The following is an 18,590-nucleotide window of genomic DNA, read 5'->3' as shown; positions in this document are numbered from 1 at the left end:
AGTGAAATAGTGTACTGCCAACCTTGATGATTTTTCTTCCACAAGGTTAACAACATTGAAATACTTGTTACGTGACCATTGGGTGGTAGTTTTCTTTCTCTTTCCAATTGAAAAGATGAAAGGTGTATATTTTAAAATCCGAAATTTATGGTCCTAAGTTCAAAATAAATAAGAATTAGAAAAATTGACTTTATATGATGAAGTTGACTAATGAGGATAAGGACGATTTGCTGAAATATGCTAGGTACTTTGCTCTAAAAGCAGCACAGATTATTGTTTCCTCTCGACAAAAAGAAAAAAAATCTACACCATGTAGGCAGAAATCTGATTGGGTAAATGATTATCTTCCATAAAGAAACAACAAGATAAAATTTGTGTTTTTTTAGTTTAATTTAAATATTGCTGCAATAAATGAGTCAGATGCAAATGTCATCAGACGAACAGTTACAAACAGATTTTTTCGAGGGGTACCTGTTTGTGTGGAAATTTATGCTGAATCCTCTGATGGTGAACTCTTGGTTGAAACATGGTGTATTCGTCTATCCCCTGAATATTCAGATCCCAATCCCAAAATAACCACATTCAATGTGTACAATCAAATAGGAATTCTACTGAAGTCCTTACTATCAGTGACGAGAATAATTCCTGCATTCAGGCTTTCTTTAATGACAAAGGAAACATGCGATATGCATTATCGAATGTATGAAGAGGAGCCAGATTTTGGAGGATTGGGGGATGACTGTAAACAAATTACAATTGGACGAATCTTTACACCCATTGGCACTTTACAAATAACAGTAGACTATAAGCCCAAAATAATAATTACACAAACAAGCAAACCATCTGTAGAAGAAAGCTCTATGATATATGAGAGCAATTATTTCAGTGCTGATTCAGAACCAAAATCTAAATTCACCAAAAATTATCAAGGGTATGTTTATCAGTTTTGAAACCAAGAATAATTTGTGTTTGCATGGTTGAATAGGCAACTGAGGATTTATGTAGCTTTACTGCCTAAGAAAGGAACCAATTAGCAGAAAGCATTCATTTGATTGCCATCTGCCAATTAGATTGGTTCCTGTCTTAGTTCTTAGGAACACTGCACAAATCACCATCACTTGAAAAAACAGCATATTGATCAAAAGTTTTAGCATAGATCTGGTCTTCCATAAGTTTTCAGTCAATAAACCCTTAAATCTAGATTCAGTCAGACAGTCGATCACAGACTCATTTGAATTTTACCCCTAAGCACAAAAATATTGTATACAGGGTGATTCATAACTATAGGGACATAGGCTAAGGGCAGATTGTTTGGAGGAAAATATGGCGATAGGACAAAATATACCTCAATAAAATATTGCTGTGGAAAAAGATAGAGGGCCTTAAAGTTGAATTTTTGCAAAAGGCATATAGAGAAAAGTACAATTGATTGAAGAGTTTGGAGAATGCTTGCATTTTTTGGTTTTAGGACCTGGCAAATGAAAAATCGTTTCCAGGCAGCCTGGAATTGATTTTTCATTTGCCAGGTCCTAAAGCCAATACCATCTTCCTGTCTATTGCGTCAATATTCATCTAGTGCGGTTATAAGGGGGAAGGCAATAGAGGCCATGGCCCCTTCCCAAATGTCGGCCAGAGACTTTATTTTTACATAAACTAACTGTTCCTCATATAGTTTGTTAATTATTTCAAGTTGTCTTGATCTCTTCCAGGCAACAAGCATTCTAAAGATAAAAATTGCAATATAGTGAAAAGAACTAAGTGCATCTCTTAGACATGTTGATTTTCAACTGACCGTTTAGTATCTGGCCATAAAAGCCATCAATACTGATATTAAAACAAATTAAAAAAGAAATTTTGTGAAAATTTGGGATCAAGTTAGAGTGGAGTGGATCCTGAAGGTGTAAATCTGAGCAACATGTTATAATATGATTCAGTAAAAATATTGATAGAACAACTTCCCTTCAAAACTACCAAATAACTGAGTTCAATTATTACAGAGACGATAAACCCCTAAGGTATACCATACCTTTTGCTGGAGACTACTTTCCTGCTCCAACGAAAAAAACAATACCAGCTCTAAGACCAGGTGGAATCCCTTGGTATCCCAAGAGCTATCATGAAAAAATTCTAGGAGAAGAAAAACCAAATTGTATTAGTTGTGCGGACGAGAATACCACTCAAGAGACAAATCTATCACAAAAATTGAACAAGACTGAAAGTAGTAGTCCATCAGATTCTTTGGTAATAAGAGAAATGGAGCCTAAAGGAACACGAGAACTGTCTTCTTCAGGAAAATCCCTTTCTAGTGAATATATGATAAACGTTATGTCCAAATATAGAGCGAAACCTGTTCCTAAATCAATGGTGAGTACATTATCATCATTGTGAGTACAATTGGCTTCATGCAAGTCAAGAAGTACAAATTATTTTCTTATGTTAAAATACCATCAAGATGAATAAAAACAGTCAGAATGGGGTATTTTCCTAAATTTCAAAATATATGTCATAAAAATCCTTATAACTCAAATATCTCGAAATAAATTTTTTTCGAATTTTAACATATTGCATTTTGTCTGTATTCGATTACGAAAATTCTGATTTCAGAAGTGCTCTTGTGAACATTCTACGTCATTTTTACAATCCGGCAACGCCCATTTGTGTCAGTAATGGTCATGAAAGTTTTCTGATGTAATAAATATCAAGTTTGATGATCACATTATTCACATTTGACAAGAAAAACACACAATGACACAAAATGTCATCGGTTTTAAAAAGGTAAAGACACAGATTACAGAAACAATTTTTTGTAATCTGTGGATATCTTCTTGATGGGTTCCAGTGTTGTCGAATTAACAAAAATTACTATATTTGAATAAAGGCATTCTACGTCACAAGCTTTCACATAGTCGAAGTTTCGAAGGGTGTATTTCTGAAATGTCTGAATTTTGAAGCGAATCTTTTACGTGTTGAATAACTAGTAGAAAAGGCTTTCCATAAATAATCTCAAATTCGGTTTTGGAGTTGCCCATTAAATTTATTGGTCCTGCCTGGGACATTCTACGGTCCTTGTAGATAATTTTGGCTCCAATTGAGTATAATTCACAAGGAAGACTTGCTTTCATTTCTATACTGATCCCAGTATGTTTGAACTGACTGTGACATTGTGTTTCAAGAATCTGAGAAAAGCGGTAGCTACAAATTGAAAAGCAGACAAATCTAACATTTCTACGTTCTGAAACAAATTGGACTTACAGTTATTTGCACACTCGAGTTGTAATTTTGCTTAATTGTCTGTAATTTTAGAAATGGTTTCAAATGATTGGGCTTATGGGAAATTTGTGGTCAAAATCAATTTTATCAAGCCAGCAGTCTTTAGTTCAAGTTAGGTTTAGGGTCTGATTCTGGCGTTTAAGTTTGTTAATGGGCAAATTTCACTTGACAGTTTCAGAAGCATCTGTAGTAATTCTTTTCTGTATTGATTAAAAAAATAACTACCCAAGTGTATGACAGGAAAAACTTTTAAGGCCTAATCAGGTTTGCAAGTAATGTGAAATAAATTGTTTCTTGCCATTAGAAATTTATTTTACTGAAGAAATTAGTCCTTGGGACTGAATTAAGGCTAGTAGATATCCCTTTTCCAAAATATAGAGCTGAAACTATGCCAGAAAGTACTGATTGCTGGGTGTGTTGGACGGATAAAGCAAACCTGCCACTGCGACCAAGCGGTCTATTGTAGCACACAGGCAAGCTCATAGAGCTCGATCTCTCCCTCCAGTCCCATCCTGCCCAAAAAGGAAATTATGTCGGAGGGGGAGTGATTCTTGAGTTCCTCTAGGATCATCTTCGGAGAACCAAATACTCCATGTCTGACCCTGTCTGCCGCCGGGCAGTCACAGAGGATGTGCTCAATCGTTTCATCCTCCTCTAAGCAGAGTCTGCTAAGCTTTTTAAGATGAGCTCTGAGTCTACAATGTCCTGTGAAAGCCGCCATTATAGATCTCAGATTTGTTCTAGAAAATCCTAGCCAACGACTGGTATATGGGCTGGGAGGCACTGAAATAGCCCTATGTGAGTTGCGCCAGTACTCCAGGACCGTTTGCCTTATCCAGCTGTTGTTCCGGTCCCTGATCAAGGAATTGGAAATTCCTATACTAGGTTCCGGGCCAATAAGCGTTGATGTTGCGCCTTCTCTGGCTAGAGCAGGTACCCAAATCAGTTGCAGTCTGTTTAAACTTCCCAATTTGGAGAGTTCAGATCTGCATTCAAATACCTGTGCCGAGTTGCATTTGTCTGCTGCGAGAGATTTAATCGCAGCTTGACTATCCGTTAGGATTTTTATTGACCTACCCGCCCAACCAATGTTAAGCAAATGGCTGGCGCATAGATCAATGGCGAAGATTTCTGCCTGAAATGCTGTCGCCGACTTTCCCAGACTGGCACTGAGTTCGGTCAGCGGTCTACGACTGTAGACTCCGGCCCCAGATCCCTGACTGGTTCTGGAGCCATCAGTAAACCAGCAAGGTCCTTGTAGATAGAATTCCTTGTGACGGAGCCATTCGTCTCTGCTTGGAATCAGAGAACTGAAGGTTCCATCCGTGCTGGTTCTTGTGATTATATGATCAGTTCTCATGCCCATCACCTCGTCTGCCTCCAATTGGACTGAAAGACGATTGGACACGAAAATGAGTTTGTCAGGCTCATTTACAGTAAGATGGTGGAGCCTGTGGGTTGCTAGTCTTGCCTCTCCCTGGACAAGATTGTGAAGGGGAGGGAGGTCTAATAGCATCTCTATGGCCGCAGTTGGAGTAGAGCGGAATGCCCTCGAAATCATGAGGCATGCCGTTCTCTGGAGTTTCGAAAGTTTGTTTTGGGTTAGGACGCGTTCTGTGCAGGACCACCAGGCGATACAGCCGTAGGTGATCAATGGTCTGATCACCGTGACGGCCAGCGGAGCTGCTTCGGCGCTATCCCCCAAGTCTTTCCACAAATACTTTGACAGGCCCATAAGGATTGCCTGGCTTTGTGGATGACTCTTTCCACATGGGAGTTCCAGTGAAGCTTCCTATCCAGGGTAATGCCTAGATATTTGGCTTCCTCTACGAGTGGAAGTATTATCTATGAGATAATGAGCAAGTTGAAAACCTCTGATGGTGGCATGCAATATCAACATTCCCAAAAGAAGACCTCCTTCTGTAATTCAATTAATTTAGAATTATTGTCTATTACAGTGAGTTTTCAATGGCAAGTTAAAACACGGACAGTTAACTTCTAACGATCGGCAATTTTGATACTGTATCATTAAACTTTTTTTGTTATTCAAAAAAATGAATTAATTATATTATAATCCCTCGAATTCAATTGGTGTAATTTGATTTGCTTTTGAAATAGCATACCAACCATGTGATTACCTATGATTCCATTTCGTTGCAGGTCTTGCTCACTGATGCAATTTTCTAAGCCCTAATTGAGAATTGGGTTTTCTGTGAAAATTTCAAATGTCCAACGTTTTATTTATTTTTCTCGTGTTTTATAACAATCTGTCATTTTGATTGTAACTATTGTAAAATGTATTCATTTTATGTCACCAAGGCCTAGTGTCCACGGTGGCTTCTCAGTCGCCTATTCGCCATTTTAAGTTTGATTGTAGAGTATTATACCTCTTTAACGCATGCGTGGTTAGAAGTCGATCGCTTTGAATCAAAACTACGGCGTTTCCCTGCAGAACGCATTGCGACAGGCGTTTTAAAAATAAGTATGTGGGCAAAATACGATGGAATTGAATGGCAACTCTGTAACCGCAAAAGCTAAGAAAATGAATGGAACGTTTCCGACCTCGATTTTCTAAAGACTGTTAATGGCCAAAACCGCATTCCCCTATCTTCTTTTGTTTTCAAGTAATAAGGGAAAACTCATTTTTCGGCTCTTCATACTGGTGCCTCTATTTCGTAAAGTATCAGTGATATCGAAAAACAAATGTTACATTCTACAGACACTATTTCAAGTGTCAAAGATTTTTTTTTTCAGTCCGCCACTTCAGCGATTTAGTGATAACTTTTATTTTTTTAAATATGAACCCTGTGTTGTTTTTACATATTCCGGTCCCATATTTTTTCTGATTCAGAATATATAACATACGTCGTGTCCCTGATTATTCTTCTATTAAAAAAACTCAAAAACTTCGTTCGGTCTAGTTGGCAGTTCATTTTCATTGATAATATGTAATGAACTTTATGCTCCTAAATTGTGTCAGGTTATTGAATGACACAGGCTTTGCCTTTAATGGATTTCCTTAGGTTTATTATTCTGATATTGAAATTGTAACAACCTTATAGATTTCAAAGAATAAACCTCATTATTTTTACTAATATGAGTGACTTTGAAGATCACTTTCATTCTGGATATTTGAAAAGATAAAAAAATTTTCTTTATGGAATTAATCACTTTCAGGATATTTTATGAATCTGGATTCAACTGAATATATTCCGAAAACTTTTCAACTAGTCGATAATCAAAATACCAGTACCATAGCCTTTTCAAATAAGGCTGTGCCACTACTAGTAGAGGTTAATTGGTAAATATGAAGTAGTCATAATTTCCTCATTTCCCGAGCATCTTCTCGAATATCCGGAATAAAAGTGATCTCCAAAATCTCTCATAACCTGACACAACATAAGAGCATAAAGTTCATCATCATATTATCAATGAAAATGAACTGCCAACATAACCGAACTAGCTTTTGAATTTTTTATTAGAAGAACTGTCAGAGACACGACGTATGTTATATATTCTGAATCAGAAAAAAATATGGGATTGGAATATGTAAAAATAACACCGGGTTTATTTAAAAAAAATAAAAGTTATCACTATATCACTGCAGTGGCGGACTGAAAAAAATCTTTGACTACGCCACTGCATTCTAGATGAAAAAGTGTATCTAGAATGTAACATTTGTTTTTCGATATCACTGATACTTTACGAAATAAATTCACCAGTACGACGAGCCGAAAAATATATATTCACTTATAACTTGAAAACAAAAGAAGACAGAGAGATACGGTTTTGGCCATTAACAATCTTTTGAAAATCGAATTAGGAAACGTGCCATTCATATTTCCCCAACTCTTACGGTTACAGAGCTGTCATTCAATCCCATCGAATTTTGCCCACCCTGTACATAGTTATTTGGATTCGACTTTTTATGAAGCACGTATTTTAAAGCTTTTGTGAAATCAAACCATTTTTGTCTAAAGTAGGAGGCTAATTTTTCAATTTAATTTATTTTTAAGAAATATTTATCTATGATTAGTTCTGCTTAATGATGGACACAATCGAATGATTTTGACAAATTATTTTAGCAGATCCGATTGATGAAATAATCGATTATAATCATTCAAACTAATTTCTATTAGATCTCGAAAGATAAGAAATAATTTGGAAATCGAAAATTCGATGAAATACTTAAAACTTGAGCGAATTTCATCACATATTTCAAAATCCTCAGCACGTATAGCAACTGTTGATCGATGTACGAGGTTTTGGAGGTCAAAAATTTTGGCGTTTTTGTTACTGGAATATTGTATAACGATAAAAGGTAAAACTACATGTTCCAGCAATAATTTTTTTTCCGTTTATGAAACTACGCCTCCATAGAGAGTACTCCTTCCACAATTCTGAAAATTTCAGATTATAATGAAACGAGTACCTACCGTGAAAAACCTTTTTTCACACGAGTGCACTAACATTTTACTTTATTCCAGTGTTATCCATTTGCGAATGAGACCCCTGAGAGTGAAATTTCGCATTTCTACAGAGAATGTTCCAATCCTCCATTATTAACTTGCTGGAAACAATCGTCTTCAGTCAAAGATATAGATATAACAGAACAGCTCAATGCCTTCGAAGAAAAAATAAAGGAATTTGACGACTTAGTGAAAAGTTTGTCTGCAAGTCCTGATAGTGATAACTGATTTGACTGAATTTTTCTGCTTATTGAGTTAATTTGAAATTTTAAAGTTTTATAAAGCTGTTTTACTACAACGCTATGAATCAAACAATTTCTAATTTTGATTACACCATTCCACCCTGAATTTTCCTTTCAATTATGGCAATGTATGATGCTATGTATGAATTTATCAAATAAATTTACAATTGTTGTATATTTTAACCAATTCTTTTGATTCCTTAAAGTCTCTACCATATGCTTAATGCTTGATTTGTTCAGCATTTTCTGATAACTCATATTTATAATTATTTAACGATGCCTATATATTATACATATATATTCACGCCAATTTTGTTTTAATTTCATGTTTATAAAAAAATAAGGAACATATACCGTTATTTTTCGTTGGGAACGTATATAATTGCGGCAATATCGAATTATCCATTCAATAGACTGATTTGGCCGAAATGTTGAAACGGGTAATTTTCAAGGGTTGAATCTCAAGCGCCAACTATTCTTTCAATAAGGGAGAAATAGCAAACCCACCCAGGTATCTACTAGTCGGAGACAGAGTTCGGGGATATCTAAGGTGGTAGCGATAACAAGTACTTCAAAACCGAATATATTACAATAAATCTAAATTATAGTGAGCGATCTTCAAGTCAAGAAATATATATAAGTCCAAAATAAGGAAAACAGAAATTAAACAAACTAGCACGGCGGTCAGTAATTCAAAAGTGAAATTAATGAATTAAACAATATTCAAATTAATTACATTCAGTCCAAATATCAGGTATAAAAAGAAAGTAATCAATAGCGGTCACTTTGATTCCTTCTGAGACAATAAGATATGTACGGGGTTTACACAAAATTTACAGCAACCGGTTGTCTCAGAAAGATCCAAGTCCCTGTAATCGGTTCAGCGATGGGTTTGATCCCGAGCACTTTCAGTGTACAGGCCAATCAGAATTGAAAATATTCAATAAACAGGAGGGGGTTGATTCAAGTGAAACAGAATGCAGCAATACACGGTTTACAGGATAACAGACGGGGTAGTTTATTGTGGTCTCCCCGTGGCAACCGCGGGTATACACGCCAAGCATTACCAGCGGAAAGACTTCGAGACTTCCGACGATTGGTCTCGGTTCACCAGAGAGCCAGGCGACAGAAGTCTGCTTTAAACAGGGGAATCAATCTTAGAACATAGATACATGGAATGGAAAATAAACTTTCCAAAGACTGGAGGGAGATAGTTGCTTAGTGTCGCCAATTACAGTTGAGACAGTTGACTCCGACATCATTGTCACATCAATTTTCAGTACAAATAGATAGAAAGTATGTGTAAATGTTTCAATATAACGCCACTGCCTTAGTGTCGCGCTAGACAGAGAAACATCTAATGTGTGTACTACAAACAATTCATTCGTAGCACTGAATGCCATTCCATGTATCTATGTTCTAAGCAGAGACTAAGCAGAGACCCTTTCTCTATGGTTCTAAGGAATCAACAATAAGGACATAGAGAATAAGGAATAGCACAGTTAGACAAATGAAAAAATGCAATTTTGAATCACCAAGTATGCGGTATCAATAAAAGACTTACGGTTTGCTCAGGTACGGTCACACCACTAATTGAAAGCAAATAAAACAAATCAAAAGAACAAGGAAATAAGTCTATCTGAAGTTAAAGAAGCTATCAACGATTGCCAAATCAAGAATCAATATAAAAAATGACTACCGAATCAAGAATGGCTAGAATAATGATTGAATGACGTCCGGTGGTGCGGACCTATTTGTTAACTTTTCAACATGTGAACATGCGTGACCAAAATTGCATCCAAAAATTCGGTATTCTCGAATTTTCTCCCCATAAGAAATATTCTCGGTGGCGGTTATATTTTTATCGGTAAAAGAAACTATCTTTATCTGCAATTCACGTTGTTTTGTGCAGAATTCATCAAATTAACGGTGTTTTTGTGGACGGGAAAACAACGCCGAATGCAGAAAGACACTTTTTCTGTGTTTTAAATTATTTATATTGATAAGAAATTAAACTATTTGCTTTCGGTAGAATTCTCTGTTCAGTTGCATACAAAGAATCTCTGCCGTTTTCTTACCAAACTTTGGTAGAGAATTCTCGGCTGTTACAAACGGGCTTAAAACAAAATTGCTGTTTTGATTTCATTTTCTTATGGTCCCGGAGAACTGATGGAATAAGTATGAGATCTCTCATATTAATAAAAATTTATGTTATGAAAAAATATTTATTGGACGGAATAAACATATTTACATAATTAATAATCGATACAATCAAAGGCTACTACTATTAAGTATATTCTCATTTGAATTATTATTTCTTTCATCTGATAAATTTGTTGTTCCCAACTGTAGAAAACGAAACCTATCAAGAATACTTTCTTCCTCTAGAGACTGACTCTCACTGTTTGGACTCTGTGGTGTATTAGAAGGTGTTATTGGTATTTGCTTCTCATAAGTAGTTAATTGTTCACAATCTTCATTTTTATCGGTTTTCAAACCAGCTACACCTGAAAATGAAATAATGGTATAAGAGCTAGCAACATTCACGAATAAGAATTTTAGGAAGGCTGATTCTTCAATATAATGATTTCTTGGACAGACTCGAATAGAAAACGACACCTCTGCCAGCTGGGAGACGGTGCATTCACTAGTGCGCAGCGCACCTTCATAGATAACAATCTAATATATAAAATTCTCGTGTCATAGTTTTCGTTACCATACTCCTCCGAAACGGCTTGACCGATTTTGATGAAATTTTTTGTGCTTATCCGGTATCTATGAGAATCGGCCAACATCTATTTTTCATCCCCCTAAATGTTAGGGGTAGTCCACCCCAAAATTTTTTTTTGTATTTTTTAGACAAAATTTTTAATTTCTATTTTTTTATGATACAACATACAAAAATACATACAATCCTCAATTTTCACCCTTCTACGATCAACCCTTATTTTTTAATAGCCATTTTAGTAATTTAATCATTAGGAAATTATTTATATGGCAAAACAACGTTTGCCGGGTCAGCTATCTATGAGAATCGGCCAACATCTATTTTTCATCCCCCTAAATGTTAGGGGTAGTCCACCCCTAAATTTTTTTTTTATTTTTTAGACAAAATTTTTAATTTCTATTTTTTTATGATACAACATGGAAATTATTTATATGGCAAAACAACGTTTGCCGGGTCAGCTATCTATGAGAATCGGCCAACATCTATTTTTCATCCTCCTAAATGTTAGGGCTAGTCCACCCCTAAATTTTTTTTTGTATTTTTTAGACAAAATTTTTAATTTCTATTTTTTATGATACAACATACAAAAATACATACAATCCTCAATTTTCACCCTTCTACGATCAACCCTTATTTTTTAATAGCCATTTTAGTAATTTAATCATTAGGAAATTATTTATATGGCAAAACAACGTTTGCCGGGTCAGCTATCTATGAGAATCGGCCAACATCTATTTTTCATCCCCCTAAATGTTAGGGGTAGTCCACCCCTAAATTTTTTTTTTATTTTTTAGACAAAATTTTTGATTTCTATTTTTTTATGATACAACATGGAAATTATTTATATGGCAAAACAACGTTTGCCGGGTCATCTAGTTATTATTATTATTATCTATTAAGAATATTCAGATACATAATAAAAATTAATTCAGATACATACCACCCGCCGATATGAATATCGACAGGTGAATCTGAATGAGCTGCTTTGACCTAGTCAGAGCAACATAAATCGATTTCGAGCGAATAACCCGTAATAACCACGGTTATTGTTGGTTTTGCCCTTGGTTATGTCCCTTCACAACTTCTAACCTCACTTCAATAACCAGAAGTTTAACCCAGCTCTCGAGTATGGTTATCTCCGGTTATCTGCGGTCCAAAATGATGACGTTGAAGGGCTAGGTCATGACGTCACGATATTATAACCAATAATGACCAAAAGCGCTTGAATGCAGTTGGTTATTGTTGGTAATTACCAATGATGACCAGGTTATTCGCTTGAAATCGATTATAGCTTCTTCTGGAGTAACTTTTGGAATTGAATTATTATTTTTAGGCTTTTAGGTTTAGGCAGTGCCTATAATCTCGCAATAATAAAATCATATTTTATAATGATGAATTTGCAGTCATTTTAAGAAGATTTTATTTTCGTTGCATCTTACTTTGGAACACAATTGAGATTTTTGCACCTACTGCATACACCCCCCTTACCACCCCAAAGATTATACAGTACCTAACTCTATAATCTTTGCTTACCACCAGTAGCGGATCCAGGGGGGGGGGCACAGGGGGCACGTGCCCACTGTAATAAATATTCTTACCCTTTTTAGGAATAGTGGATGAATCTCTCTTGATACGCCTCCTACGGGACAAGTGATTTTGTCTATATTGCACCATTGACTGGAAATCAATAATATATATGAATCCCGCAATAAGTAATTCACATTTGTCTTGACCAACTTTATAAGCTGCTTCAAGATCTAAAGAAGTTCTTTCATCGTACTGCCACCAACCTGAAAAATGAATTATGGAGATATACTCTGGAATATTAGGAGTGATATGCTTGCTTTCACTAACGATATACTTTATTTTTAGATCATTTAGGTGATACTAAGCAAAGATTTCGTTTTCACCAACGATTAGGGGACATTCAAACGCTATGGGCCAGCCTAAATATCACAAGACCCCGAAAGTTAATACCCTAATTAATCCATAAGTGGGGGAAATTTTGACATATCTACGGTACGTTGAGAAATTTTTTCGAAAAAAGTATTTTAGAAGGTAGGTATCATCAAGTAGTTAGGTATTGAAATTTGATTTCTTAGTGTGACAGAAATTATTAATATTAACATTTGGGCCATGAAAAACATTAAAGATTACATCTGATATCATGTCTTGGGCTGCTAAATGCCGATGTTTCGAAAATATTGAAATATGTAAAAGCTACGCTGAATCATTTGTCCATGTCTGCCACTTGGACGGAAGGTGAGAAGAGGCAGACAATGCTGCTGAGATTCAGACCTCTTAGTATAATTTTTTATGATTTGAAAATGTGCACGTTGCAGACCAAAATTGTTCGTTCAAGGACAATGTGAAGGTAGGTATGAAGAAAAATGGTCTGCCACCATGGTAGCTCTGCGTTCTCATTTGACAGAGCTTCAAAAATATAAAAAAGTAGAGGTGTGCTGAATCATTTGCTCGTATCTGTAACTTGTTGGATAGTTGGACTGGTGGTCAGAATTATCCTCAATTAGATGAAAATCGAAAAGGCAGACATCCAGACTTGATTTTTCGAAGGTTGATTATATTTTGGACAAATTCAAATTGAATTATAAACAAAGCTGGTAATTTTAAAAATATCCAAAATGGAATTTCAAGATGTATTATCTGCACAAACTCCTCATTAAACGGTAATGGAACGCTCTTCCAGATGAATGAAGTTAGGTATTATATTGTTCTTTGGGTTCATCAAATTGTCTTCTTTCCGAAAGTCTAATTTATTAACACAGTCACTACTTTAGCACTTCGGAATTCACGGTTCAATCGGCTCTATTCAGAACACTAACTGCCCTGCATGTCTCTGCTGCCATGATGCAATCTGCCTTGCGTTTCTTTTATATCGATACGCCCTTGTTCGAGAATAATCCGGCACGCCGAGAGCCATCGCGATGTTTTCGAGCGGCGCGGCGGCTGAGCGTATTCAGGGAAATAGGAAAAAGACAAACCAACGTTTGGCCGGCAATTGTCTTTTTCTAGAATTTTGGTTGATCCACACTCTCGCCACAGACCAAAGAAAAGGAGCAGGTAATGGCCGTTCCGTTGATTTCTACGGCAACAACAAATGATTTAGTAAAGAAGTTTATCCATGTTTATAATCCCCTGGAAAACGCATAACCTCAATAACCTGCATATCTGCCTTTTAGATTTTCGCATAGCTCAGGAAATTGTAACGAACCTAAGTCGGACCTATCATCTCATTCACACATGAACTACGATGCACGAGAAGCATTCCAAACGACTCTAGAATACAGGATATCTGCAATCTTCCAGAAACATTTCTGTAAAAATATAAGTAAGCAACGCACCGAAACAGAGTCAGTCAGTACAAGAAATGAGTTGATACTCTGGTACAAGATATCGACGAACGATTGAAAATAAATAATTGTGGAAATAAATTCAGTTGTGTGTGTAATTGTGTAAATAAATCAGGAGTAGCGTATTCTACAACTGTCAATAAGTTGATTGAATGAACTTAGCGTATGGTCCGTATATACACATTTGGTAACCGAGAGTTACCAGAGCGGTTAGTACGGTTACTCTGGTGACAGATAATTGCACCGAAGTGTCAGGAATTCGACATATTACTACTTACCACTTACTAACCGAAATAAACCAAAGTGTGTATATACAAACCATACCCTTAGACCCTTAGAAATGTTATAGAAAATAGTTATTTTCCTAACAAGGGCGGAAAGTGATACTTTCCCGCACGAAACTGCCGTTACCCGAACGATGGGAAAATTTAGGAACAATATTTGTCTACAAGCGCTTTAAATATAAAAATATATCCATTTTACAATGTTTTGTAAAATGGAATGGATATGTTTATCAAAGTTATTTTGATTAATTCTATAAAGATAGACGTAATTAATTATGCATGTCGTTACCCTGATTTTCTCATCGTTGGCGTTCGATGCATGGAGATATGACACAAACTGTACACAGGGTGAGTCTTTGATTCGTACAAATATTTTAACAGTAGAATCTTGAGTTAAAAAAACTTTTTTCCTATACCGTTTTTTCCGATTCGGCCCTGATAAGAAGATATAGCCTTTTACGCTTTCCTAATAAGCAAAATTATCTTCACAATATCTAGATAAATCTGTGACCCTACACATCTGTGGTTCGTTTAAACAGAGTTGTATTCAGCCAAAATACCCAATTTTTCACATTTCACAGATTTTTTTTTTTTCATTTTTGAACACCAAATTACTCTAGAAGGGCGCATTACACGAAAAACTATATAGAATAATACTTTTATTTTACAAAACGTTCAAATATTTATCAGATAGCATCCAACTTAGTTTCAGAAGTTGGGTTCTTTCAATTTTTGGTATTTTTATTGTAGTACGTAATGGTCATAATGAGAAAACTGGAAGACGTGAGTTATATCTTGTGTTACTACTACAACTACAAATAACATTTTATGGTTTTTTAACAGCCTGTATCTTTCATACCGAGCCCATTTGAAAAAAATGGTGAAAGAAATAAATGTTTTTTTGACCTCAAGAATCCAATGTTGAAATATTTTTACGACTAACCCTGCATAATATTTGAGTGCGGGAAGGTGACTCTTTGCGACTTGAAATGCGTGCGGGAAAAAGGTTGTAGAAAAAATAATGTTCCCAACTCATCACTCTGCGGTTTTTTGAAATCATGTCACCCCTCCTCACTCGGAGCTGAAAATTACATGTATATACATAGAGTAAATGGCTGCGGTCCGTATATACACTTTGGTTACTTCTGGTTAGTAAGTGGGCGGACCGTATATTAGAATTTCTGACAATTCGGTTCAATATCTGTCACCAGAGTAACCGCTCTGGTAACTTTCGGTTACCAAATGTGTATATACGGATCATACCCATAATAAGATCATCTCATTTACCGAAGTTATAAAAAAAATAAGTGTCCTTGAAGATTAAATGTTCAATGTGTAGATGGTCACCTCATCTTATGAATGAAGATCCGTGTCAAACAAATTCAACACACTTATATAAATCGTCTTAATGAAGATAAGCGTTGTCGGCATAGCAAGTTGTGGACAGTTTCAAAGATTCTAGCACCGTTATTTAAGCGGTTTCGGACAATAAGAATCACTTATTTTTTGGCGCGTAACGTCCCCCCGCACTTCAAGGTACACATTCCACGAGTCAGATCTTGCCTTGTTAATACTCTTTGCTACTAGCATTTAATTATAGTCCTTCAATTCCGTGTCGTTTTCCATCACAGTACGAGTTGTGCTGCTCGGATGAATTCAAATTGGACCGAATTCGTGATCAGCACCTACTATAGCCATCTTCAGTGAGGGTGTTCCTATTATAACATTATTGAGAGCGTATGGCTAGTTAAATTCAGATCGCACCATCTGTTGATATCAATTTCGCCAGGTTCTATGCGTCTGAAGTAAATCGTATTAAGATTTAGATAATATATTGGATTACTCCATTGCTACTAGATTTACGAACATGAACGTAAAGTAGTAAGACAATCCCCTACTTCTAAATTTTTTCCAAATAAGTTGTATATGTATATTTTTGGGGTGTATTTGAAATTATGACTTTTCGAGTAAACACGCTTCTTCATAATATTTCTGAGATATTCTCCAATAATTTTTGTTATTTTTCTTCAGATTTAAAGATAATGACCGTCAATAAAACATCGCATTTTCAGATCTATAAGTTTGTAATGAATTGTTTCAACAGTAACAGATAAATAATCATTTTGTCACGAAATGTTATTTTATAAATTAAAATAAATATTTGTCCTCATTTGGCCCAATGCACAATATCTGATTCGAAATGATGTTGAAGATTGATTAAAATATTTAAATTTTCCCAAACATGCTTTAAAACGGAATTCCAATATAGATTGGTTCATTAATATGTTCATGTTTAGAACATTTAATACAACATAGAAAAAATGCAAAATTTAGTTTAATAATTCAATTAGTAGACATAAAAACAGTTAGGCATAAGAAAAAGCATAAATCTGAGAAAATAAGATAAATATGTAAACTCTGTATAGCTGGTCTCCAGTACTCAATCACTAATGTGCATTAAACCTTGTAGTTAACATATATAATAAATAGAAAAGTACCTATCCACCAAGATTTTGGATTACACACAGAAATTTTTGCAACAAACATGAAAAAAAAAATGAATATTCGTCTTGCTAATTGGCAGGTCTCAAATGTGTTCTTCGAAATTAATATCAGATTTCATTACACCAGGGGATATTTGCCACTACTCTATAATGACCATCAATATCACTAAACAACATATACAATAACTCACATGAGATCATTTGAATATATTAATCATTGAATATAATCAATCAAATGGCCTGCTTATATGGTACAAGATATTTTATAAAATTTAGTAAACAGCAGTTAGATGAGGGTAAGTGACTAAACCAATTAAAAAACTATTGGGTTGAGAGAATTAACAAAAAATGCGTGCCCTTGACTGTAGAGATACTGCAGATATCTCTTCAGAATGGAAAATTGGCATTGTAAAAAATTCAGCAGGACAATCAAAATACACTTAAGAAGTCTAAGAACGCAAAAGGCAAGATTTAAAAATCACCAAGTTTTCCAAATGTCTTTCATTAAGGCAATTTTTTTCCAGCCTTAATTCCAAGATTTGGTGAACAGAAACAGATGTGGTTTAAGGAAATTAAAAAATTATACTATAAAAATTGAACATATGACAAAAGTCATACGAAAATGTATAATTTAAAAATATTATTTGCAAGCAAAGACAAAGAGCCTACTAATTCTATAAGTACAACTCTGCAGTCACTGCTTCAAATAATATAAATGCCATTCAAACAAAAAGAGATATTATTTTACTTTTGCAGATTTAGCTAGGCCAGCAACACCTTTAACTTCAATGTCTTCTAACTTTTCCCGTCGAATATAACGTTTTTTAATAGGGTTTGTCTTTAGATATTGGCATTTGTTATCAAAATCAACAACATATAATTGACCAACTATTAGAATTTCAAGAGATTTTTCATTCAATTTGTATGCTCGTTCAATTTCTCCATTAGCTCTCTCATCATATTGCCACCAACCTTGAATATTAAGGACTTAAATAAAAGGAGCCTTGGACATAAAATAATAACTCACCATTACGACCTTCATAAAACCACTGGTACTGACCATCAATATCCTTCAAATTTTCCAACACTGCATTCCATTTCACCAATGTGGGGTGATCAACGTAATCTCTAGGAATACTTTGCCTACAGAGAGCACACTTTTTAATTGTGAGTGCTATTCCTTTCACGCAAAGGAAACAAAATATGTGACCGCAGGGTAGTTGAGCTGGATGAATGCATGTTTGAAGACAAACTGCACACTCCAAATCAAAATCTAAAATCGACGTTTTCTTTTGAAATATGGAATTTTTTCTATTATTAAATAATAATAACCTTTTGTTTCTTTAAAATCCTGACTTGAATTCGCTTCTGCCATTTTACATTGAACTGAATAGATGCATACGGATAATTTTTTTTTGTATTAGTTGTTTGAGTAGTTTTTAGCAAGGAGTTTTTAACTTTTTTTTGGAGTAATTTGTAATTTATGTTTTGATCACAGAATCTGTCAGTTTCGGATCAGCTGACTTTGACAGGACCCTTGAGGGCTCATAAATCAAATCTCTTTGCATAAATGTTATTGTGATTTCGAGTAATTTTTATAAATCCTCATTTCTCTGAGAAAATGACGTTTAGTGAATATTATTCCTTCAATCTTCAATGGAGAATAGAGATATTAAAGTTCTGAAAACTGCCCTACAGACAATATCTGTCAATATTGACAGA

General features: G+C 35.1%; 2 protein-coding genes across 2 annotated transcripts; one reads left to right on the top strand and one right to left on the bottom strand.

The window, feature by feature from the left end:
* The first annotated feature begins 58 nt into the window (after nucleotides 1-58).
* On the top strand, nucleotides 59-8,164 carry LOC123312043 (autophagy-related protein 13 homolog). The gene is made up of 4 exons (XM_044896236.1): nucleotides 59-332; nucleotides 387-931; nucleotides 1,998-2,364; nucleotides 7,758-8,164. Exons 1-4 carry the CDS (start codon nucleotides 195-197, stop codon nucleotides 7,965-7,967), a joined length of 1,260 nt encoding a protein of 419 aa, XP_044752171.1. The 5' UTR covers nucleotides 59-194; the 3' UTR covers nucleotides 7,968-8,164.
* A 2,028-nt stretch (nucleotides 8,165-10,192) lies between these two features.
* LOC123318657 (E3 ubiquitin-protein ligase rnf146) lies at nucleotides 10,193-18,405 on the bottom strand. Its single transcript, XM_044905344.1, has 4 exons — nucleotides 18,201-18,405; nucleotides 17,896-18,141; nucleotides 12,308-12,499; nucleotides 10,193-10,488 (listed from the first exon to the last, which is right to left on the bottom strand). The coding sequence occupies exons 1-4, from the start codon at nucleotides 18,241-18,243 to the stop codon at nucleotides 10,253-10,255; spliced, it is 717 nt and encodes a 238-aa protein (XP_044761279.1). The 5' UTR covers nucleotides 18,244-18,405; the 3' UTR covers nucleotides 10,193-10,252.
* Nucleotides 18,406-18,590: the final 185 nt, after the last annotated feature.

This window comes from Coccinella septempunctata, chromosome 1 (genome assembly GCF_907165205.1).
Source record: "Coccinella septempunctata chromosome 1, icCocSept1.1, whole genome shotgun sequence".
NCBI classification, from domain to species: Eukaryota; Metazoa; Arthropoda; class Insecta; order Coleoptera; family Coccinellidae; genus Coccinella; species Coccinella septempunctata.
This window is presented reverse-complemented; position numbering and strand designations above follow the sequence as displayed.

What these genes read in the sequence shown, in the direction of transcription:
- LOC123312043 (XM_044896236.1), top strand. Translation starts at nt 195, where the DNA reads ATGATGAAGTTGACTAATGAGGATAAGGACGATTTGCTGAAATATGCT. An exon ending in TTCACCAAAAATTATCAAGG is followed by an intron (nt 932 to 1,997) that starts GTATGTTTATCA and finishes CAATTATTACAG; the next exon opens with AGACGATAAACCCCTAAGGT. An exon ending in AACCTGTTCCTAAATCAATG is followed by an intron (nt 2,365 to 7,757) that starts GTGAGTACATTA and finishes ACTTTATTCCAG; the next exon opens with TGTTATCCATTTGCGAATGA.
- LOC123318657 (XM_044905344.1), bottom strand. Translation starts at nt 18,243, where the DNA reads ATGGCAGAAGCGAATTCAAGTCAGGATTTTAAAGAAACAAAAG. An exon ending in GGATTTTAAAGAAACAAAAG is followed by an intron (nt 18,142 to 18,200) that starts GTTATTATTATT and finishes CGTCGATTTTAG; the next exon opens with ATTTTGATTTGGAGTGTGCA. An exon ending in GTTTTATGAAGGTCGTAATG is followed by an intron (nt 12,500 to 17,895) that starts GTGAGTTATTAT and finishes TTCATTTTTCAG; the next exon opens with GTTGGTGGCAGTACGATGAA.